The 25,309-nt window shown below is 37.4% G+C and overlaps 1 protein-coding gene across 6 annotated transcripts in view; it reads right to left on the bottom strand.

Moving 5' to 3' along the window:
• Nucleotides 1–25,309, bottom strand: part of LOC127004154 (uncharacterized) — a 62,152-nt gene that overhangs the window by 7,911 nt on the left and 28,932 nt on the right. For 4 of the 6 annotated variants that reach the window (XR_007757664.1, XM_050871607.1, XM_050871604.1 and 1 more), the window contains exons 24-55: nt 24,625–24,797; nt 24,184–24,273; nt 22,960–23,078; nt 21,555–21,680; nt 20,060–20,158; nt 19,437–19,506; nt 19,013–19,187; nt 18,338–18,510; nt 17,889–18,079; nt 16,650–16,754; nt 16,148–16,291; nt 15,197–15,418; nt 14,923–15,066; nt 14,564–14,709; nt 13,901–14,038; nt 13,644–13,779; nt 13,413–13,541; nt 12,873–13,061; nt 10,483–10,666; nt 9,491–9,614; nt 8,641–8,820; nt 7,719–7,994; nt 7,035–7,143; nt 6,829–6,926; nt 6,029–6,197; nt 5,635–5,795; nt 4,788–4,917; nt 4,410–4,525; nt 3,374–3,508; nt 2,844–2,971; nt 2,260–2,445; nt 1,612–1,748 (exon numbers count right to left, since the gene is read on the bottom strand). Coding sequence is in view for 5 of the 6 variants with exons in the window: in XM_050871607.1 (XP_050727564.1) it covers nt 1,612–1,748; nt 2,260–2,445; nt 2,844–2,971; nt 3,374–3,508; nt 4,410–4,525; nt 4,788–4,917; nt 5,635–5,795; nt 6,029–6,197; nt 6,829–6,926; nt 7,035–7,143; nt 7,719–7,994; nt 8,641–8,820; nt 9,491–9,614; nt 10,483–10,666; nt 12,873–13,061; nt 13,413–13,541; nt 13,644–13,779; nt 13,901–14,038; nt 14,564–14,709; nt 14,923–15,066; nt 15,197–15,418; nt 16,148–16,291; nt 16,650–16,754; nt 17,889–18,079; nt 18,338–18,510; nt 19,013–19,187; nt 19,437–19,506; nt 20,060–20,158; nt 21,555–21,680; nt 22,960–23,078; nt 24,184–24,273; nt 24,625–24,797 (4,702 nt within the window). In the remaining variant the exon portion in view is untranslated. The remainder of the gene's footprint in view (nt 1–1,611; nt 1,749–2,259; nt 2,446–2,843; nt 2,972–3,373; nt 3,509–4,409; nt 4,526–4,787; nt 4,918–5,634; nt 5,796–6,028; nt 6,198–6,828; nt 6,927–7,034; nt 7,144–7,718; nt 7,995–8,640; nt 8,821–9,490; nt 9,615–10,482; nt 10,667–12,872; nt 13,062–13,412; nt 13,542–13,643; nt 13,780–13,900; nt 14,039–14,563; nt 14,710–14,922; nt 15,067–15,196; nt 15,419–16,147; nt 16,292–16,649; nt 16,755–17,888; nt 18,080–18,337; nt 18,511–19,012; nt 19,188–19,436; nt 19,507–20,059; nt 20,159–21,554; nt 21,681–22,959; nt 23,079–24,183; nt 24,274–24,624; nt 24,798–25,309) is intronic. The other 2 variants (XM_050871605.1, XM_050871606.1) reach the window with 2 other exon arrangements.

The raw sequence follows: 25,309 nt of genomic DNA, 5'->3' as shown, positions 1-25,309 counted from the left end.
ACTCCTGCCGATGTCGGTATTGCATCGCTTTGCTTGAATTGTTTTTCCATTGTTTCTTGTCCTCGGGTTAGGTTGTAGTGTGAAGAGTTTTGAATGATCAACGTTGCTGAGCTTGTTCAGGTACTTAAAGACTTGTATCATGTCTCCCCGCGGTCGTCTCTTTTCCAACGTGAAGAGGTTGAGTCGCTCGAGTCGCTCTTCGTAGGGCTTCGTCCTCAGTGATGGTATCATCTTCATGGCGCGGCGCTGTACTCTCTCAAGTAATTCAATGTCTTTCCTGTAATTTGGAGACCAGAATTGCATGGCGCATTCCAGGTGGGGCCTTACCAGCGAATTATACAAGGATAACATAACTCCCGGTGTCTTGTATTCGAAGTTCCTCACTATGAACCCGAGCATTGTATTGGCTTTCTTACAGGCGGACTTGCAGTGTTTTGTTTGTTTCAAGTTACTGATGATGATGACCCCGAAGTCTCTTTCCTCTTGCACTACATGTAGTGGTTCGCCACCCATGTTATATGTGTGGTTGCTGTTTCTGGATCCGATATGCATTACTTTACATTTGGTAGTGTTGAAGGACATCTGCCATTTTTCTGACCACAGAGTGATCTGGTCCAGGTCTCTGGATAATTTCGCAGTCTGCTGTCGTGAGGGCCTTCCCACCCACCTTTGTGTCGTCGGCAAATTTTGAAAGATTGGATTTTAATCCTAGTTCTAGGTCGTTGATATATATGATGAAGAGTATGGGTCCCAGCACTGACCCCTGTGGCACTCCACTTGTGACCGGGAGCCACTCGGAGACCTGTCCGTTGAGTACAACTCGTTGTTTTCTTCCAGTGAGCCAGTCTTTGATCCACGCTGTCAGATTGTCGCCTAACCCCACCGACTTAAGTTTCTTGAGGAGTCTTTCGTGTGGCACTTTGTCAAAGGCTTTTTGAAAGTCTAGATATATAACATCACTGGGGATATGATTATCCCAGTTTTTATAGATAGCTTGGAAGAAGTCCAATAAATTGGTTAAGCATGAGCGCTTATTTCTGAAACCGTGCTGAGCATCAGAAATGATGTTGTTGTCTTCAAGGAACCTGGACACATATGCTGCTGTTTTCTCCACCTCCAAGCATAAAAATATGACAAGTTCTCAATTTTGTAATGTTAATTCCTTTTCTTTTTCATTCAAAAGGGTTGTGATTTGCACTTCTTTTGTTTATATTTTTGTGAGCCTTTCTTGTACTTGTTCCTACACACCAAGGAGAGGTGCCTTGCCTTTCATTCCTCATTAATTCTCACCCTCTGCCTTTACCTCTTTCTAAACAGGCACAGGCATATTTCCATCTTCTGTAAGAATGTTGGACCAAAAAATATGTTGAGCATACTAGTAGAATGCTCAAGGATGATATGTGTTGATGTAAAATGACATCTCTGTAGAGCAAGAGGACGAAAGTATGTAATGTAAAAGATCTTGGGTCATCAGAAAAGCACCAATTACGAAAACTGATAGAAAGAGGAAGACTTGTGGACTTTTATGATGGTGAAGTTTTTGGGAAAAGCAAATATCAGTGTTATAGTTCAAGAGACATATATAGCAACTAACAGCAATGTGTCCCATACCTGAAGGGGCTGAATTTTGTCCATCTTCTTTTTGTTCTTGAAGTAGATGGCAAAACAGATGAATACAATGACAATCAAGACTATGGATCCAACCACAGCCCCAATAATTAGTGGAAGCCTGGTAGGGTCTTTCTTTTCTGTGGACATAGCAGAAAATACATGAATGACTGTGTAATCACCTTCATAATATAATTTATTTTCTAAATCTTCCCTAATGTTATTTCAAGCAGGTTTCTTATGTGTTCATTCAGATCCTTTTTGATCACTACCATCTTGCACTTGTTTGTGTTTCAATCACCCACTCTGCTAATCCCTACATTTCTAAAGGTATACCATTTCACTTGTATTCAATTTTCAAAGGTCTTGATATCTACTCCTATCTGGTATTTCCCAAGTTCAGGTGAGGGGTCATACAATGGTGAGCCAGTTCACATGTTGGCAAATGTACTTCTGTGGTTTCCTCTGCTTATTAATTCTGTTATTTGCCTTCATATTTTTTTGTCTTATTTTATTGTCTTTACTCTTTACTGGTTTCATTTCCCCTGAATCCAGTCATAATCACAGGTCTGCTCCTGTTTACTCTCTCTATCAAACCCCTTTCATACCCTAAACAATTCACTGTTACTGTAAAACGAAAACAACTCATACCTTCAACAGGTGGGATACTGCCATCAAGGGCCTGAGGCAACACTGGTAACTGTTCATTGGATAATCCAGTTAAGGTTATTGTTCCAGTCTTTACCAGCTCATATAGGTTGCCAAAGACTTCATGTGCTGTCTGACTAGATGTACGAGTGTATGTCGGTAGGATATCAAAGTCGACCTGAATACTGCCTGTAAGAGAAAGAATATTGAGTTAGTAAAATAAATTACCATAAATTAGTGAATGACAATAAATAAGTCATGATGGATGTGTGAGAACAATAGGAATGATTTGATTTTAATAGCCCAGGTCCTATGAAAGAAAGAATTGAACAATGATAATTCTGGTCACTCATAATAAAAGTCCTTCAGCATAGAGTTTTAAGGTGGCACATTGATTATTTTAAACTACTCTGACAACAATGAGGTAGCAAATATATACCTTGGCCTTAGCCACCAAGAATAGTATAATGCATTAAAAATCTGGGCTGTTTTTTTCACTATATTCTTATGGAATCCAAGTTAGCTTCAACACTCTTATCTATAAAAGTCTTACTAACTAGCTACTATGTAAGAATTATTATACTTACCTCTAGAAATAGTTAGATTGTAGATTGATGTTACTGGAATGCCTAATGTTATGGCAAACTCTTCTGCCCACATTTCTTCCAGTTTAGTTTTATTATTTCCAACCACTTCATCATAGTTACCAAATATGCTGAAAAATAACATATCTTTTTAAACAATAACCCCCAACAAATGTATTTAGAATATATTAACTGACCTCAGGATAACATTATTGAAACAAAATTCGAGGAAGAAACCTACTATTTTTCCTTACAATGCAAGTGGAGTACAGTAGGATCTTGTCAATTACTATTTCTAAAACAGTGTTTTCGACAGTAACATCAAGTTAGAATAGATACCAAGTTTCTACAATAATGTTTATATTCTTTTGAGTAACAGAATCTTTGCTAGAAGGAAGCATCTGGGTGCAGCTTGGATAGTATCCATTTGCCGTCATCTTGATGACATAGTCGTCACACTTACGGCTTTTTCACGGCCAAATATACAAAAATATAATCTGCCACAGGCTCATAAACATACGAAACAAACTTACATAATGGTGACATGCTTTTTATCCTGTAGCAGGAAATTTGGAGGTGGAGCAAAATCAGTGGTTTGATCTGCTGGTTCTTCCTCAATACTAGGAGCAGTAATCTTTGGAGTTACTGAAAACTTCACCAGAAATCCACTGAAAATGAAAAAGAAAATATTACAGACTTTAAATCATAAAACATTTTAAAATAGATGTTAATCTTTAGCTTGATGTTTTTTTTGTTTTTTTTGGTGATAACAAGAAAAACAATAATGTTTACAAGGCGGTTCTCAAAAAAAAGAGACACAGTCTTACTTGTGTTACTTGCCTCTGAAAAAAACACAGTCCTGGTCTCAGTTCTTTCTGACAAAAGAACCACAGCTGATTCAGTCTTTTGTAGTCTTTTTATATACATAACAAATTGGAGTACATATATAGCGAAAAATGGAAATGAAAATACTGGATGTCCCTGCATCCATCTGATATAGAGAGAGATAGATGGGTGAAGCTTTTTTGTTCTAATGAGCATTCATAAGGCCCAGGTCAGAATTCAACAACAGTGGAAAGGTTGAAGAGATGATCAACTTAATTAATTAAGTAATAATAATAATAATAATAATAATAATAATAATAATAATAATAATAATAATAATAATAATAATAATAATAATAACAATAATAATAATAATAATAATAATTATTATTATTATTATTATTATAACAATAATAATCATGTTAATAAAAAATAATAATAAAACATTGAAAACTCCAGTTTATTTGAGGAGCAAGGTTCCCATGAAAATAGTTACATAATTATGAAAACAAAGTCTACTTAATGCAATTAACTTTGTTGTGGAAATTTTTTATTCCAAACATTATTGCAGGAAAGATGCAAGGATGGCAACATATAACTAAAAAATAAAACACTGAATGGAAGAGGTTACAAATCAGAACTAATAATCATAGAGAGGGGAAAAGCATAAACACATTCTTATGAAATATGAGCTTTACCTTTTTAGTTCATTGTAGAAAAAATCACATAGTTTACAACACTTACGCAACATAAACTGTCTTCTTGCAGTGACACACCATTTTCTTGAGGTCATCATATACCTCTGTTGTGCCAGTGTTGCAAATAGTGTCATCCCACTCTTGCTCATTCCAACCATAACACTGATGAAAGGAAACTGGACTGAACTTCACAAGCTTCGTTTAAGAGGTTATATAGGAAATAAGATTTCACATATGGAAAATAATAAAAAGTTTTAAAACAATCAAATATGTGATTTTCTATATAGTTTACTAAACTATTGTTGAATGAATGACAGAAAGAGGTTCCATAATAAATAGTTATTATAGTCTCTGTACTTATGTATCAGATACATGGCTTCAACATTTTCATGAAAAATAATGATACATAAAAATGTCATCTTACCTCAATTCTGTAACCACTAGGTTTTGTGCTATTATTTATCTTTATGTTGTATGTGATCCTGTCATTGGAAGTCACTGGAACCTTCACACCTGTCTCAGGATTAAGCAGGAATGCACCTGCTACTGAAGTTCTGAAAGGAAATATTAGTGCCAAATAACTGTCCTGCCTTTCACTGTAACAAGTAATCAATATACAAATAGGCATGAAACCAATGACTTACATAATTTAAAATTTCCTTGGATGAATCTTTAGGATTCTGCTTCAAGTTTCTTTGGTAATTTTTTCAGCAGCATAAGTCATTAGATGAGAGAGAAATTGAAAGTTGAGTTTTGTTAAAAAATTACATTCTATTTTTTCCTGCTATATGGTATCAACTTATAGATCTGAAAGTAAGTGTTTATTCCTTCCCCATAGGCATACATTTTACATGAATATAATCATAATCATACGTTAATTATTTAAGACATGGCAGACACGGGGGCACACGCAGTAGCAGCGTGTGGCCTCGGTGCTCATCTCCGTGACATTGGCCCTTGAGCCTGTGGTGGGAGGGAGCCCATTACCCCGGGACACAGGGCTAGTGTGACATCTGGGTTACCACAGTTTACCTTCCCCAGGTTTCCTCAGGTACCCATTTATCGACCAGCCTGAGAGGGAGGATGAACAGCTGGGTGAGCTGCATGCCGATTGCCCGGGCTGGGATTCGAACCCTGGCCCATGAAGTAAAAGCCAGGCACACTGACCACTAGACCACGGAGGCACTTAGAGGTGCTTAGAAAGACAAGGAAGTAAAAGGAGAGTAATTTGAAGGGTTAGAGTGATAACCCTTGAGGGAACCTGCACATACCTGAGGGAACCAGGTGTCCTGGCACCAGTTACCACTGACCAAAAGTCATCTTGCAAAAGAACAGTTGACAGACAAGCCCCATAACACATAGAAGTCTCTGATGTACTACTTTCCTTACATGGCCACTGCTCATAATCAAGTAAGACATCCCCAAATACCACCTAGAAAGAAATATATAATTTAATTGACAAGTATTTTCCACCAGGTACCCAAGCCATGATATTCTAGACCTATGAGATGTCAATTATTATATAACAATATTGCAATTGCTGGTTTTGTCATTTAACAGAAATTCTAGACAAAGGTATAACTTGGTTATGAAATTGTGAATTTGTGAACCTAAAGGCCAAAAACTGATGGGTCAGTGCCACCAGACAATACAAAGAAAACTTACAAAACTGTTCTTCTCTACAAGGTCAGCTCTGCTGGTATATTTTTCTTCAAAAAAGAATTTACTGTCTGCTTCGTTTTTGAGATCTGAATTTGTCACAGTGAAGCTCATCAAGTCTCCAACCACTTGTTTTGGTGCACTTGTTGTCAGGCGACATAAGTCAGACAACATGCTGTTCAAATGTAAGCAAGTATCAGTGATTAGGACTAAATTTTTTTCCATATATTTCATCTCAAGTTAATGTATCAATACTCTTTTCCACTATCTCTTGACACCACTTTGTAATTCACACTAAAAGTAAACGGAAAAAAAAATTAGGATGAGGAAATCCCAGTAACTATATCCTGGTAGCTGTTGTTAGTTCTGTGCAGATGGCAAAATGGAACTTAGATGTGCAATAGCTGGGAGTGATTCTACAAACTTGAAAGACAACAGTATTTACTTGCTTTTCTGGTGAGAGTTTATCTTGCATGATTTTTCTTTCTTTATTTAAGAGATCATCTCTCCTTATTCTACAGTCTCAAGTGCATTACACTCTACTTTCATCTAATTACAAACAATGATACTTTAACCCATTAAATTTCATATTCCACTCCTAACTGCATAACTTAAACATGTAATTCTGCAGTTCCCTTCAACAGCTAGAACACTTCTTTCAGAACTTTATTAAAGTGCTGAAAGAGTGGAATGGGCTAAAAATGATCTGTACTATGGCAAAACTACTCACTCATGATCAAGCTAATGTATGAAGAAATGATCGTCAACTATGCAAGCACCTACAAGAGAGGGCAATTCTTACTTACAGAGGCAGGCTGTTCAGCAGATTCTTCAAGTGATTTTGAACTGTGTCTGAAGTGGCTTCATTCACCAAAGTCTCAAATGTTTTCAAATATACTCTTGTCTGTTGAATGAATAATATTTACTGTTAGGTACTTTAGTCTTACAAGTCAAGTGTGAAAAAAATATAGCATTTACTACACATTATTATGTAAAATTATAAATAACTTACCTCTCCTACTGTCATGGGTTCAGGTTTTGACACATCTAGGTTTTCCCTGGTGGAATGAGTTTGTCTTTTGGTCCTTCTCTGTAATGATGGCTCATTGACATCAGTTGAGCTGAAAAAAGGAACACTCTTCATGGTGTGATACAAATTAGTTTATATTTTACAATAATGGGATCAAATGCATAATGGGAGGAAGGCATGAGACCAATAGAGCAGTATGAAGAAAGGTGGTGAACTGTCAGGTGGGAGATTGGGATAGTAGAGCAGGAAGACACTGAAAATGAGAGAGAGAGAGAGAGAGAGAGAGAGAGAGAGAGAGAGAGAGAGAGAGAGAGAGAGAGAGAGAGAGAGAGAGAGAGAGAGAGAGAGAGAGAGAGAGAGAGAGAGAGAGAGAGAGAGAGATAGAGAGAGAGAGAGAGAGAGAGAGAGAGAGAGAGAGAGAGAGAGAGAGAGAGAGAGAGAGAGAGAGAGAGAGAGAGAGAGAGAGAGAGAGAGAGAGAGAGAGAGAGAGAGAGAGAGAGAGAGAGAGAGAGAGAGAGAGAGAGAGAGAGAGAGAGAGAGAGAGAGAGAGAGAGAGAGAGAGAGAGAGAGAGAGAGAGAGAGAGAGAGAGAGAGAGAGAGAGAGAGAGAGAGAGAGAGAGAGAGAGAGAGAGAGAGAGAGAGAGAGAGAGAGAATGTTATGCTTACCTTAAACCTGCAGCATTTGGTTTATATCCATTTCTTGCATTTTCCAAATCATCCATTGTTTTAGGAAAGTATATAACTTCTTCACTCATTTCATCTTTCCTGGTATCTGGTGATGAATAACTGATAACTGGAGGAGGTAATCCAAATTTGTTGGAAAAACTCTCCCAGGCCAGAGTTCCCCAGAGTTGCTTCAGTTCTGGACTGGCACCAAACTTTTGCACAAATCCTAATAGACCATCAAGTACATCCAGAGACAAACTTGGATTGTTCTGCATCCTATGAACAAGGTAAATATATTAGCATGCTTACATATTCTTACTCATTTTTCTTTTATTCAATTATAAGTTTGAAGCTTCAGCCCTATTAAGAAACTATCAAAGGCTTTTAATTCTAATTTTTACATAAAATTCATCAAGCATACAATTAGTGGTGTGGTTTAGTACACTTGGCATGTGAGCAAAAAAGGAAGTGTTTGATTCCCTGGCCGGGTAAGGGGTAGCTCCTCTTCACCTTGCAAAGAACGGGTTTGGACACAGGTGACATTCCTTTTTGACAGTATTAGACTAGAACATTTGAACTGATAATCACCCAATACATTCATGTAAAAAATAAATAAATAAATAAATAGATAAATAAATAAAGAGGTTGACTTAGCATGAAAGCTATTGTCTAACTTTAACAAATTATGATAAAAATGATATCCAAAGATCCAAGGCAAGGCTGTTCAGCAGATAGTGTGATGAAATTCAGATGTTTACAGAATACCAGGATCTACTAGAGGCATAATATAAATGAATGGAGATGCTTGGAGATGTCCTGCAGTGGAATGCTACAGGTTATTGATGATGCTGATAATGAAGTGCATAATGTCAGTGGTGTGGTAGCTATAAGCCATCATTCTAAAAGATAATCTACAACCCACCTGGCCATGATGTTTGGTAGTTCTGAGATAATGGTATTTTCCACTACCTGATTGAGTGTTGCAGCCGCTGAGCTGTAGTTCATAGCAACAATGGTTGCCAGCTTGTCTGTTATCTGTTTTAGTGCTGACTTCAGACAATCATCACACTTCATGTCATCTACAAAACTACCAGCAATATTTCTGCAAAGAATTAAGACTGGTGAATAGTTCTCACAAAGATAAACACTTAAAAATATGAGTAAAATTAGACAGTTCAAAGCAGTGGTCAGCATGTGAGTGCGGCGTCTTGAAGGACCTGGGTACAAGTCCCACCCGTTGCTACAAGCTGATGATTTTCAGTCATTGATGGCCAACCAACATGCTACATGATAACCACTTATCAACAGACTCTAACAAAAACTCTCTAAAGAGGATCAAGTGGAGCTTTGGGGGGCAGAATAAGCCAAGCAAGAATGACACAACTATTAAACACTTGCCTGAGCCACTAATGGGCTAGGGCCATCCAACAGGCCCCAATAAAGCCTACTAGTGATATATGTCAACCAGGGAAACAAACCACTAAGCTGCTACCATAGACAAGTAATCAAAACTGCTATAAACCAGTGTCATCTTCTATAAGCCCAACCAGGATATAGAATATTATACCTCAAGGTTATTATATGTGTTGTTTTTTCTGCATACTAAATCACATCTACAATGTAATATTTTTATTTTAAAATAATGTCAATGGCTATTTTTCTATTGTGTAGTGCTTTGAATTTATACACCATTTGAAACCTGGAGGTGAGGTTTTAAGTGAAACTGCAAATTCAGATTTGATAGAAGTGTTATCACCCGCTTGAGCACTCACACAAGAAAAGTTGAGGGTAGTTGTGATGGAAGGTTGAGAGTTAAGGAGTCACCCTCGTCTTTCTGACAGATTCCATAGGCATCACAGACTTTCACAACTGGTATCACTTTCTCCTGGTTGGAACCTGGTTCATAAAGAAAAAAATTGTGCAAGAATCTAAATCATGTTATTTAAATTCAGTGACTTCTAGAATTTCATAAAACAAAATTATAATCAAAGTATGAGCAGTATATATAAATGCAGGGGGTAAGATAGAAAAGTCTATAAGCAGGGGATACATGATTATATTACTAGACCATTTTAGTAAGAGGGTTGGAGAGCGAGAATCCTAGTGTTGGTGGACAGGAGCAAATGCTGTGTTACTGACACTCTGTAGTGGTGTTTCCCATCATGAATTTCCATGGAATATCATACACAGTATATATGGATGTAGACTGAGGGCAATATGTCTTTTCCTGGACCAGCATTGGCTGTACTCTGTCCTTTCTACATTAGTTAAAAGGGTGTTGTCTCATCTCATATAAATATAAGCTATCCCTAAAAAAAAGCATCCCAAATTTCATGTGTCTAGATTTCTTAAAAAGAGCGTACAGGTAAATGGTGCAATGCAGTAACATCCTATGAATTGGGAATCAGCTGTGGTCTGGTGGTCTGTGCTCAACCTTCCTCCTTTGACCCTTGTATGTGATGTTTATGACACACAATATGTAATAGACATATCATAGCTTGCAATAGCTCAGAAAAGCAATAGAAATGAACTTTACAGCATTTTCTATTTAAGACAAACTCTGCACCTCGTAAACATTCAGCTCTATTGCACATCAATTTTTGCCATATTCACCAACAATATCTTTTTAATACCTTTCAAACATCTGCAATAAAAATTTTCTAACACTGGCAACTAGTTTGTGTTACCTGCAAGCAGGCCTGACATAAATGATTTAATATAATACTTAATCTCTAAAGCAATGAGTGCAGGGCATCATACTAACGTGCTGGGAGCTGATATATAGCCGTTGGCTCATCACTTGTGGTTGGGGTGAACCATACGTCTTGGGAGTCTTGAAAACGGTAACCGAAGTACACAGAGAAAGGCTGCTCTCTCATGGAACCCATTGAATTCTTCATGGTGAATGTGAAGTTGTCCAAGATGCCATTTCCTTGTAATGGGGATACCTGCAACACCCCACAGTTATCAATTTGCACTGCTGTGTGACTTTCAAGGTTTGCATTGATCCTTTATTTCATCTATTCTTGGTTTCACATACCTTATCTATGAGTTCTGTGTTCACTCTGATTGCATTAAATCCAAGTCCTTCAAATTGATCTTTTAATGAAAACCAGTAATTTCATGCAATGTTGTTTAAGATAATTAGACAGTTGCCCTTCCAACTCCTTAGTCCATGGTCTGCCTCAGCATTGCTAAGCTAATTTGCAACAATGCACATGATGTATCTTTCCATTCTAACCAAAGATATTGATCAAACAGCAGCAGTGTTGAGGTAACTAAACATTTACAGCTAAATGTACAATGGCCCAACATCACTACCAATGTTTTGAGTTTAATAAGCACATAAAAATTATGATGATCCTACAGATGATATTGAAATATTTTAACATACCATAGTCTGTTCTTACAGGTCATTTAAGAAAACATGTTTCAGATGGATCACAATACAAATATGGACAAATAGTGTCTTGGTATGTATGCATTCTAGATACTTAAAGCAGATTTAGCTGATTCATTCATTAGTATGATTGTCAACAAATGGAAGTGTTGGACAAGAAGAAAATAATAAAATCTAGTTTTAACCCCCTCTGATCCAGATATATTTTGTTCATTCATTCCAGTGGCAAGGAGCGGGCAAGGTTGAAGGAGGAAACTAGCAATGGGCGTGCTGTGGAAATAACTCATTGAGCGTTGCTAGACACTTACTTTTAAAATTGATCATCTCACTCACAACTTGTCCAAAAATGATGCAGATAATGTCATTTACCAATTTTTGGGAAATATTTAGCCTATTGTTCATCCGAGACCAAAATGATGCTTTTATGAATCTTAGGTGCTTCTGGAAAACATTTTGTGAATGACGTGAAATGCATTCTCAGGACTAAGGGGGTTAATAAGCTGATTGTTAAATGTGGTTTTATTAGTGTAATATTCAGTAACCTATGCGACGCATTCATTCATTCATTCATCTCTGATGACTGCTCCTAGGAGCTTCCACCAGGGGATGGCTATGGCAGAAGAGTTTCTATCTCTCTCTACCACACTCCCTCCTTGCCTGCTCAAAGTTTCTCAAGGATCTTTCACCTCTCCCTGACATACTCCTGCACCCTGTCTCTCCATTTCACTGGAGGTCATCCTCTAACATTCCCTCCCTCTATCTCACTCACATACACCCTCCTGGTCATCTTACTCTCCTCCATTCGCACCATGTGGCCAAACCACTTTAAAGTCTGTCACTTCACTTCTTCCACCACTCCACACTTCTTCCCTTCACCCACGTGACACATTCCAAAACACTCATACACACTTTCATTACTCATTCTATCCATTCTACTCACACCACACGCACTCCTCAAATAACTCATTTCCACTGCCTGCACTCTAGACCTCTGACTTTCCTTCAAGGCCCATGTTTCACTTGCAAATGTGAGGGTTGGTACTATTACTGTATTTCTCAAATCCCTCTATTACCTCCATGCTCACACTTCTGCCATTCATGATGTGACACAAACTCCAGGAAATGGACTGATGACCAAAAATGAGGGGGTAGTGTGTGAAAGCATGCATGAAATATATTTTACAACTGGTGAAGTACTCTGAATCAACTCGGATAACAAATAAAATACAGTAATACCTCGGTTAATGAGTGCTTTACTTGAAGAGTGTTTTAATTTACGAGCAAAAAAAATCACTAAAAATGCCTTGGTTTACAAGCGGTGACTTGGTGTACAAGCATCCTGTATGTACAAGTCAAAGACGCAAGTGTGGGTTCCCTTTGTTTGCCACAAGACAAGAGTGCTCAGAGCAGAAAACAATGGGAATAGGGTCTCAGTCCGCATTGTACACTAGCAGAGGTAGCAACCGCAAGCTTCTGTCTCCTTACATTTGGGCTCTAGTGTGTGATCTTTGTGTTTTCTGCACTACAGTATGCATTCATTTTGGTTTACGAATTTTTTACTTTGTGAGCAAAATTCCAGGACATATTAATCTCATAAACTGAGGTATGACTGTAAGTGAGCTGTGGATAGCTGAATAAAATGTATATGGTCAAACTGAGTAGAAATTCAAATTGGGTGACTATTCATATTTAAATATTAAATATTAAATAGGCCTACATGATGTATTTGGAAAGGAATCACACAAAGCACACACCTGAAGCATTACTTTTCCCTCGACATGAGACTGAGGGGTCTTGAGGATCACATCATTAAAGACTTTATCATTATCATTTGTCCATGCCTGGATGCGAAATTTGTATGTTTCGCCTGCCATGAGGCCTGCAAACAGCCCTGGCTGAGGCTTGGGGAGCCGTAGAAAGTGCTGCCGACCTTCACTTGGATCCTGAATGAAGGTGTAACATTAGCCTCACATTGGTATTTATACAAGTATCAAAAATTCACTCTTAAGAACAAATTGAGTTATGAAGTTCAGATAACAAATAGATAGATGCAAGTAAATGAAAAGCAGAACTACAAATTCACCATAAATTAAATAATAATGACCTTAATATATAGTTGGTTCATGAGCCAGTGTGAAAATGCAAAATTAGCTCTTATTTGAAGCAAAATAAATATGAATCTCATCTATTGAAGCAGAAATGTTGCCTAAATATATGTAAAGATGTAAACTAAGAAAATTATCAACTCCTCTCCTCTTCCACACTAACTTCAATAAAATCTATTTCTTACTTACCTCATACCTAACGGGCTGACCAGAATCCAAGTATGGCATCATCTCAACACTCTGAGAGCCAGGTTCTTCAACACTCTGCCATTGTACGTTTAAGTCTGAGGGTCCCGTGACATATCCAGGAATGATGACCTGAGAGATATTCAGACTTTACTGAAACTGATTAATATGACAGACCTACATATGCTGCATTTCCAAGCTCATTGTAACATACATCTACTCTACGATACTTACCTCTTCCTGTGGATTAACTAGCACAGAGGTGGGCTCTGTTTGAATGGTGATTTCACAGCCACTCCTGATAATTTCCACCTTCACATTTTTCCGTGTAGAACTTCTCCCTTTGCTTATAACCAATGTTAAGTTGTAACTTTTCCAAAGAGAAAGATCTTGTTAGTTTTTGGTCTTTCCTGAGATGTTGCAAATTATTTGGCATTCTCGGATATGATTATTTATATATAAGAAAAATGTACTAATTTTGGTACTCCTACCTGCCAGGGGGTAAGTATCCAGCAGGAATTCTTAGTGTCGGGCGACTCATCTCTTCCTCGGGTAAGGCACCTTCCAGACTCTTCTGGGGGTTTCCCATTACAATGCAGGGTTTGTTCATGTTTATGGAACATCTCCATCTGTTAAAATTATAGAGATTTTGAATAGTAAACTAATGGACCAGTAACTGATTGCTGTATATATGCATATGTCATCAATTAACTCAAATTTCTCTTCAGCATTTATAATCTGTTAATGCAAAAAGACAAAATATACAGTTCCTTTTCAAAATAATTGAGAATTGTGTTTGCTGCAGAAAACACATATTATGAATTACTGAAAATTCTTATCCTGGTCACATGAATAAATTTTCAATGTGTGAAACTTCACTTTTTGACATATAGTTCCACCCTTGCCCCTTTCCCTAAGAGAGCTGGTAGGACTTTGCTACCATAGCTAAAGCTTGTAATAGTCCTCAAGGTGCTACAAGTTTCCCTAAATCCAGTGCTTTAGTTTTGCACAATATAGCAGTTCTCCAGTCACAATGTTTATTATATTGCACCATCAATCTCATTACATATGGAAGGTTATTTATGTGATACTTCTAATAATAAAAATTACTTAAAAAAAAACAATGTCCTTATTTGACTCCTATTGCTACCTACCTATAGGAAAGAGGTCCGGGACGATTGTCTCTGTCTTTGGAGTTGGAGGCATCAATGGTGATGGCTGTGTTGGCACACACCCTTAGAGAGCTGGATGACATGACAGCACTGATGCCTTGGGGAATCACTGACAGATCCAAGTTACCCTGCATGTAATAAAGATAGAAGAATAGGTGATTAAAGAATTTTGAGCAGAACAAAAGAATGTGAGGAGTTTGCAAGAGGCCAGTAGGCCTGTACAAGGCAGTTCCTGTCATGACATCTAATATTATTTTGCCACTCAAATGCTTGCCAAAATCCAAAAGGACAAAGTAAAAAATGATGCATTATGTAACATAACAAATCTATGCAATACTTACCGTTCCTGGAACTTGTAGGTCTGGTGCCATGACATTGACTACAAGAGTCTGATTTTGGTTAACTCTCAACACATTGGGTGGTATAGTTATCCTCCTCCCTTGGAAGATAGTTAAGGCACTGCTACCCAACACTCTCCATGTGAACTGAAAAGTAAAAAGTTTATTGTCAATATTTGTAATAATCTAACATGAAATTATGAGTTGATTTTCAAATCTATTCACACAACAAATGTGGGCTGTTCCAACATTATTGGAAATACAAAAAAGCACCTACCTTGTATCCAGTGTCACTCTTCCCTATGGTGTCCAGACATGAAGTAACTTTTGCTTGAAAACTGTTGGGCTGGTCAGCCATGACCATACTGGGCCCAATCACAGTAACCCTGAGTGGTTGGTCTGCAGGCAGGGTGGTCACTGTCAGGCTCTTGGCATTGGTGACCTCTTCATTGTCTTGCACCAAATGTACAACAATCATGTACTCCACTCCCTCAAGGAACTAGAATGGGAACATCACTCTGTTAACTGACTATTTTTAATTGGTTAAAGATCATCAGTATCCTATCTATATATCCCTTACCTTAAGACAAGTGATCACTGAAAGGTGGTATGAATCTGAAGAAGAATCACATATATTACCTACCAGAGAATGAAAACTTGCAAAAGAGCATTTGCCTGGCATGTATGTTTACTTCACAACTACAATGCGGATGCTCTTCTACACCCAATGCTTCAACTTACTTACCTTTTGCTTTATGATGATTCAATAGCAATATGTATTTGGTAAAGTACATACTGAATTTTGAATTTTGATCTGTTCACAGGTTAGCAATATTTGGTGAAAAACTCTGGGCCAACGCTGGCTATGATTCCCCTACATCCTATGGTAATAGGACCCTTGACATTCAGTTTCCTTGAATATTTCGAAAATATCTTCATGAATATGGTCCTGAGAGCATAAGATATGAGTGATTCCAAGGGGGTAATTAACTGGAGGCAACAGGAGGGGTAGCATGAGGCATGGGGCAGCATGAAGCATGGGGCAGGGTAGGACTTGACTACCACACGAATCCTTGTGGTAGCCCATGAGGTGCAACTAGTTTCCCCACAAATCTGATGCTTTAGCTTTGCACAGTGTAGCAACCCTTGGACAAATGTTTCTCATTGGTTATATAACACTCCCACTGCACAAAACCATACAGAATGTTTAATAAATTTGAAAACTCACTTCATTCCCTGGAAGAGTTAGAGAAAACTTTCGGCCTCGAGATTCTTGTTTCATAGCATCTCTCAAATTGGTAAGACTCTGCCATACAAGGTTTGTTTCAGCTTGAGATTTTGGAGTAGGTTCCCATGTAATGTTCCACACAGGCTGTAAGTGTTAAAAAAAAGGCTTCATTCAGTGACCTTTTATGGGTAATTAAAAAAATACTGATATAGTATGAAGCTCATATAAATTTTACACATCAAGCAGCGAATGACCAGTATTTAAGATTCCCTATTTTGTAAAGTCTGTTGATGCACTTGATGTTTTGTGAAGGAAGATAAGGTAACAGTAGTTAATTAAATGTTATAACAGCTGTATGAACAAAGGGATGGCATGGCATTCAATCCTCTTTTATGCTGCCTGCATGTTTTTTTCTGGAATTTAGGACACTATAATTCTTTTTTTTTTTACAAAATGCACTAAACTGTGATGAAATTAAAACGTAAGCTAAAATACAACATACCTGTAGATCCTGGATTCTTGCTCCTCTGATCTGAGTGACACTGACTGTGACCTCAGAAGCATTGCAAGCCCTTGTGTCACCGGTCAGATGAAATGTTACTTCATTCTGCAAGAAAAGTATTATACATCCTCAGTCTGTTATCTAATACTGCAGGTGCTGCAAATGTATAAAAAGATGCATGTATTCTAAATCACTATGAGGTTTTACCACTGTGGGCATAAATATCTAACTGCCTAAAACCTAAATCCAAAAGCTCCACGCATTATTATTCGCTGTTCAGTTCATAGGTGCATTCATAAAATCAAAGAAAATTATTACTGTGCAGAAAGGCAAAAGTGTGACTAACTGGATGGATTCAATTTCAGAATTTTTTCAATAAATTCACCCAGTTATTGCCAGGGTCTGTTATTTTCAATTATATGATTATCATATTGTTAAAGTATAGTACAGCAAAACCTTGATAAGTCAGGATTTGCATAGTCAGGCACTTTTGAGTAGTCATATATTTTACGGAATAGAGTGGAAAGTGTCCGGCTTATCACAACAGTTGAACACCAATCAGACAGGATATTCAATAAGTCAAACAGTCTGATTCATTATAGTGATGCCCAAGTTTCTTTTTCCTGATGAGCAATTTGACGTCATAGGTAGGAAAGGAAGGAACAGGTTGGTATGGCTTACTGTAAATTTGGTCTTTTAAATTTGCAGGAAGGAATAGAATAGCCATAGCCTTATCTGAAACAGCCAAAAATCTGAAATATTCAGATTTAAAAATAAACTCATGCATACTCAAGCAAGGTTGCTCCAGAGTTGCAAAGGGGAGCTGGAGTAGAATAGAGACACATAAATATAAATTTATATGGCTTTGGAGTACTGTCTTGTGCAACAAGGCAGTTGTAAACAAAGTACAGAGCAAAAAAGTATGAGTGTGAGGAGAGCTAGTCTTGGGTGAAAAAGTTACGAGTTGTATATGGTGCACACAAATCTAAAATAGTGTTGAATTTGAAAGTTAATGAACTATTCCCTGTGTGAGTCTATACTATCAAAAAATAAAACAGACCAATGAATGAGAGGGTGAATGAGGGTTCAGGAGGGACGTGAGACAGGCAGCCTTTCTTTTTTAGGGTTGTTTTTTACTCTGAATACACCTTGCCCTTATGAGAAATGGGGTAATAAATGATAATGGTGATGATTATGACAATTTTGCTGCTGCTGATGATGACAGTGAATTATCCATACCTGTGCTTTGGGTTGAAGGACCATAAAGCTTCCTGAAGCTGAAGGAGCATTCGAAGGATTTCCATTGACACTCCTGATGCTCCCAGGAGTAACAAAAGTGAGAGAAGTGTTTGCTTCCAGGTTGATGTCTGGACTCAATCTAATCTTCACTTTGTCTCCCAAGACCTGACAGGTTGGGGCCTCCCGGTCTGCTGACATAAAACCGATGATAATATGCTATCTAAGTCTTATGAAAGATGCCCTTATGGAGATTTATCCAGTACAATGTAGAATATCTGGAACCTCATAAAAATATTCTTAAAAAGCCATAAGTATGTAGTAGGTTAAACAAAAAACTCTCACTGTCTAATGATGAAAACAAGAAAAATTATGCTAAAATGTAAAATGTCACAATTTGATATTTAACTTTTATATGCTCAACTTTATGGGCAATACTGGTTCATACTTACCATCATTGCTTTTCCATGGCCATGAAATTATGTTGGAGCAATTAGCTTCAAATTCAACCTTTTGATCAAATTTGATAAGCAAGATATCTCCAAAACGGTTCAGGACAGCAGACACAACCTCAGGTGCTGGAGACATGATGGTGATAGGCTTCGTTTGCAAATTTATGGGTGCCCTGGGGAAATAAATATTTGTCTCAGCATGAACTACAAGAGTTGTGACCTCTTTTTACATGAAATGGAGATCAAAAGATATAAAGTAAAAACAACTACGTAATACTCCTATATTTATATCATTATCTTTCTAAACCTTTACAACGTGACTGTAGAAAAAATATGTGCAAAAAATAAGGAAGGGAGGGAACTATGAAAAGTAATGGTTCAACAGAATGTGTGAGACAGCCAAAATAGAGCACTTGGGTAAGTAGTAGCTTCATGCACTGATGAGAAGTATGAACATCCAGGAGGGTGAAGGTGGCTAGAACCAATTACCTTTTATCCCAAGGGATTAATATTTCTGCTTTCGCAAATTTAGTTTTAGTGCACTTATTTGCAGTACTGATTAAGCACAAAACTTGGTGCACCACTGAATACTGCATATTTATAAAGCTTTGCTAGTATTAAAAATAATGTTTATACATATCCTCCTATCAAGGCCTCAGTTTTACCTCAACTTACAGGTACATTGCCTTGAGTGCTGCAGCAGTAAGAACAACTCCAATCTGTGCTTCTCCTGGCCTGGTGAACTTGGTGATGGTGCAAGAAACTTGGTCATCAGATATTACTTTGGTGTCCAGTGCAGTCACAACAGTTCTTTCATTCCCCTCATCAGCTGCATTGGAGGCATCAGATGCTTTATCAAAGTGAAAATACATTAACATTAGATGGCATAAGAAATAATAGTAAATAAATTACATCAGACTTTTGTCATAGTTTACAATTTAACACTCTGAAAAAAATGTTTCCCCTGTATTTGCTTTACTGAATGCTTTCTTATATGTGAGTGATAAAAAAATTGAAAAAAAGTTATGCCTGAGTAATGAAAGAAACATAGAAGAATCTTTCCTACTTAGTAACAAAATAATTGCTGTCTGTTGACTACCTGTGTCTTGGTAGAGAAGAACACACGTGGCAGAGTCAAGGGTTGGAGCATTTTTCACGCTCAGGGTGACCTGTAATGCAAAGTATAAATGCATGGAATGGTGAAGCTTACAGGAATACATCCTAAATAATATACTTCATCATCATTATATCGCATTAGCATTCCATTACAGAGAATGTGGAAGGTAAAAGAAACCTTACTTGTTAGGAAAAAAAAAAAAAATAAATAAATAAATAAATAAATAAATAAGTAAAGGAGGGTTAGGATCATTATAGGCTACTAATACATTTCCTTAAGTTTCCCCTCTAAGTCATTTGAAGCTACACAGATATGTGAGGCAATTCTAAATGATTTTCAGTGGATATGGTTGCCTTAGGTGCCATGCTGCATGGTTTATATTTTTCCTACTGGCTGTTGTCCATTTTTTATGAGTTATCAACATTGACTGTGCATGGGAGAGAACATGAGTTAAAATTTAGGTGGTGACACAGAGCATAAGCTGGTGTGCAGGAATTTATCTATTTGTATTTTTATCCAAATATTATCAGATAAGGAACAACTGTGCTATACCTTTGAAGGATGAATTCATGAGTAAGGGGTACAACAATATATCTGAGTCTTACCCGTCTGTCTGAGCTAGTTTCTACAAGGGAAGTATCAGTCTCCACCAGAGCAGAGCGAGAGTCCACCACCTCAACCATCGTCAGAGACTCCAGTGTCATCTGCACCACACACACAATTATAACGTTATTATGTACACATTTTAAAAGCTCTACAAATTGCTGAACTCCCTGACATTAGTCTCCCTGAATAATCATGAAAATAAGTTAATAAAAACAGAAAGAAGGCCTTCATAGCTTAGGCATGTGGCCTTATATGCATTATTGTACATAAAAATAAAAAAAATACTTAGACATATCGGAAGTTGCATTAAGATACTAGCAGTAGGACATAAATTAATCCCTTAAAAATCTGAGACAAAGCCAAACCCAAAACCATATCAGACATAAAAGTCTATCACATAAAATCTTTAATATCAAATATTCTATGTGAATCTAAAAAAAAAATCTCTAGAATGAAAGATAATAAAAAATGAGATATTATTTTATACTGAGCGTTTCTGCTAAAAACTATTACTGCCAGTGCTTGCTGAACATGTAGTGACCAAGTTAAAAATCCACAATTGCACAAATGGGCATTTTATTAGAAAATTTGCCCAGCACAACAAAGGATCTGTGCATAAATGGGCAACATATCCAAAACTTTACCAAGTAAAAGATGTAGTTATGACAACAGTGGCATGCTGACTGGTGGTAACCCATGTAAAGACTCAACTGGTCTCCACAAATACTAGTCGACTGAGGACTGACTGGATTTGGGCACCCCATGACTCAGCAGCATCAGCATATTGTGTATATTTAGCAAGCAGCACTGTGCAGAGGAATTTTGAATATCCTTTTTTTTTTTTTTTTTAACTTATTTATTATTTTTCTTTTTTGAATCACGGTTGGTCAGAACTATGGATGCCAGATCTGCAGACAAGACTAGCTGTATTACTTTCGAGTTGAATTAAGGCAAGACACTCAAGCTACTATCCTGCTCTTTGACAATGAAATGACACTAGCAAGCCAAACTAGGTGTGGGAAAAACTATTGTGTTCAGTGGACGAGCACTATCTGTCTCGGCACAATCACAATAACAAAGAAGTTGAGGTGAATTCTGGTAGGTAAGCTGTGATGTTTCCCTTGACAAGCTATGGCTTGGCTTGCGACAGACATGGTGGCAAGAGACACAAGCTGCTGCCTATTCTTTAAAAACAAAATAGTGCTGTGGTGGTACCACCACTTTGTTTGCCGTGTGAAAATTTTACACCTCACAATGAGCTTGAAAACTCGTCTTTTAATTCTTAATCTCCAAGTTTGTTGTTTTTAGGCCTGTTATGTTAGACTGACTTCTAAGTCAAGTATGTAAGATATATATAAGGACAAAGGGATCTTGGAACCTAGCCGCTTATTTTTCGGCAAGGGCCAACTGTGTATGAAAAATTACCACATGATATATAGATCTGTTTTCAGGTTTTAAGTATCAAAAAATTCTAAGAGTTAACATTATACTTACACCTGATGATCTTTTCTTCTTTTCTGGTATGAAGGTGCACTTAAGTGACTGAATACCAGAAACTAGAAACTGGAAAGTTGCTTTCAGCTGACCATTTGAATATTGCACATGGGTAGCATTAGATGTCTGAAAAGGAAGGGAATATATAAATAAGATCTAAATCACCAATAAATCAAATGTATTTTTTTGGCGTGAAAAATTATGGAATATTGCAATTACACAAAACTGTGACTTGTGGAATTACTGGCCATTACAGTATACCCTACTCTTGGTGTTCCCATCCCTGCTCTGAGCACTCTACCTCCCATCCGAAACACCATATAATATATTATAGATAAAACATAAATAGCACAGGAAAACTCATGCTATAGCTGTGGAGGCCCAATACAGTAACTGATGTGAGATGAACAGCAGTACACTGGCGCAGCTGCCCCTTTACACTATATCAGTAAATGCTTGATACACCTGTCACCAAAATAGCAAATGTATACCCAGTCACACATGTAAACACAGAAACTTAATTAGCACTATAATATAACATTGGTAAGAGACAAGTTACATTAATTTCTAGTCTGTAATGAACCTGCTGCAAAGCACCTTTAAGGTATAAAGAAAGGATTTGGAGCTGTTAAGAGTGTGCCCGAGGGGGGGTGGTTAGGGAAAACTTATATATACATTATTATTGTACTACAGTCCAGTAGTGTGCAGCACAACTGTGGGTCACAGGTAGGGTGGCAGGTGAAGGACGCATCCTAAGGTCACCCATCATGGCTACCAACATGCTTTCAGATTGTGGAAAGGGAGGCACCATGGGAGGAAAATGGTGCTCTTTGGGGAAAGGGGAAGTATATTTTGGAGATAGGGAAAGCAGCAGCTTCAAGGGGAGGAAGATTTCCTCAGGAAGTGGAAAGAAGATGCCTTAAGGAGGAGGGTTGTGTGTGTGTAGTAGTGTTGTTCTACATATCAGTTTCTGAATTCTTCTTTGTTTACTTGTCAGCTGGAAAACCAATTATGCATGGGTAACTAGACATGTGCTGTACTGAATCTTAGAGTTCGTAGCTGCCACTGATTCAGAGCTCCCAGTGTGGCTAGTGTCAGTTCAAGTTCCATGGTGCAAACACCACTGTACTCCACCTATGGCCTTCCAGCCCATTCACCTGATCCATTTTTTTCTGAAGACATATAAACTTTTGTCTGATGCTGAAAAAAACTTGTGTAGTCTACATAGAATAAAAGATAGAAGAAAATATTTTAATATAACTCAGAAAAAAGTTGGCCTTGAATAAGTGGCTGCATCATACACCCCAAAAATATGTTATATATCAAAGTTTGGCTGATAGTTTTGGCAGAAATTTAGAAAAGATTTTTCTGGAGTCGAAGTGAGATGGTGCACCCCTGTGTTTACCTGTTCACGGTCAACCTCCAGCCAGCACTCCACCGTGTACTTCTTGGCAGTGAGCCCTGTCACCTGGGCCTTCACAGTTAGGAGAGGATGCAATTGCCTCCTCAGCATGTCCTGCTTGCCTGTTCAAGAAAAAAATAGGTTATCTGACTTACACATCTTCAGCTGGGCAGCAAAATATCATTTGATACTGTGATAATGTTACATTTACCATTACTGACATATGGGATCCACCATTTATTTCACTGTTGAAATTTACTTCCTGCCAATTCTAGAAAATTAACTTATCCTCATTTTCATTTATCTATTTTCACACATCTCTATTAAGTTTATACTGTGTTGGTGGAGGGCGTTAGACTTGGCTAGGAGGATTACATCACTGGAACATAAAATTTGTGGTGTTCTGTTTGACACCTCTTCCCACACCACTTTCTCCAGATTGTTCACTTATTCAACCAAGCTTCCTTGGGATATTTGATTGCACTACTATCACCCTTGATTTATTCCAAAATAAAGTACACCCTTGTTAATTTTCCATGGTCAAGAAAGTAACTTTTTATTCCAATATGGTGTGTATTTAATTATCTAAAATTCTAAATATGCCAAATAATTCTGCATGAAACCTACTAAGAATAGGCTTGGTTAAACTAATAATGCTTTTGTTCCCATACACATAGCATGAGGTATAAATGAAAGTAATAAGGAAATAAAGATGACTCTCTAATAATAGTGATGCATGTGTGTGTATTTACCAAGTTGTGATATACAGGAAGGAGCTAGGCTACATTCAAAGGGTCCTGTCTCTAAATCTCAGTTTATCAGGTTATGCTTTAAATTCATGAGTATTTTTGGCTTGAACTACCTCCTTTGTGAGGTCATTCTAGGTGTCAATGGATCTAAGGAGAAAGCTGTTTCTTGATCTCTCTCAAACACTTTGTCTTCCACAAGCTTCTTCTGTGACCTCTTGTATTTCTATTATTCTGTATATACAGGTCATAGTGAGATGACTCCAAATAATTCAGCATGTGAAGTAAGTAGCCTGTCACACATCCACCAAAAAATGTGATTTTCATGCTTTAAATTCCCCTTTATCTTACAGAATATAGTATGTAATAATGTACAAAATACTAAATTTCCTCCACTATTTCCTCAATATATTTATAATGTTTACAATGAACGATCTCCATTTAAAATAAAATACTATTAAAAAACGAAAGTGTAACTCACCATTAGCAGGTGACGACCTCAAACTGATGTCAGGAATATCATTAACAGCAGCATCTAACACATCCGTGACTGACATCAAGGTCAAACAATCTGCATGCAAAATACAGATTACGGAGATTGACTTCATAAAATTTATAAATATTTTGTTTATGCTCAAGTATAAAGTATAAAATTAAGAAAGGATAGCTATTACATGCAGATCCTATGAAAGAAATCGTAGGTGGACCAATGCCTAAATATAACTTAAAATGAGCCTTGAGTGAACCCAGCCTTTTAACAAAATACCAACAGGCGCAAGAGTAACATCTTCAAAACAAGAATTCAATATAAAGGCATTACTTTCTTTCTTGTATCAGCTTGCATACAAAGCTATGACAGCCATGCATTTCCTTCAGTAGATTACCTAGAAAATAATGAAAATTCTTATTCATCGTTACTTACTATCAAAAAGAGGACTAACAGGCTTCAAACAAAGCCCACATCTATCCAAAACTTTTCCAGAGTTAGGAGCATTATCACAGCCAATGCAATTATTATCTCCATAACATACTCCACAGTTGTCCAATCCCTCACTCTCCTCCAGCCCTGTAGTGCCCCCAACACACACTCCACACCTGGTTAAAAAATGAAAGGGATTAAGATGACCTTTCATACAATATTTATATACTATATTTTGTTTATGGAAAACACTGCCCATTAACTTTTTTTTGTTTTTACAACAAAGGAGGCAGTTCATGAGCAAAACATAATGAGAGAACAAAAAAGGCCTACTATAGCACTGCTACAGCAAACAGAGGACACAAGGGGATTTCAAAAAGGTCAAACTTGGTTGGACAGGTGCCTTGGTAAGCTCCTGTTGTAAATGTTTCAAGTTGTAGAGAGTAGGAAATAGATGAAGATAGGCTGTCTCAGAATTTACCAATGAAAAGGATGAAATAAATATGATTGCAGTTAACTCATGCATCAGAAATTTGGCCAGCATAGAGATGAGGAAGAGTAGAAAGTCTCGCACAGCAAGACTGCAGAGACACGGCATGCATTTAATAAGCTCAGAAAAGCAGCAAATATAAATATTTTGACAAGAGATAGAAAAGTGGATCTGCCCTGGGGACATTTCTGGTCCCCT

The sequence above is a fragment of the Eriocheir sinensis genome, chromosome 27, assembly GCF_024679095.1.
Source record: "Eriocheir sinensis breed Jianghai 21 chromosome 27, ASM2467909v1, whole genome shotgun sequence".
Lineage (NCBI taxonomy): Eukaryota > Metazoa > Arthropoda > Malacostraca > Decapoda > Varunidae > Eriocheir > Eriocheir sinensis.
Note: the sequence above shows the minus strand (reverse complement) of the source record. Positions and strands in the feature narration are given on the sequence as shown.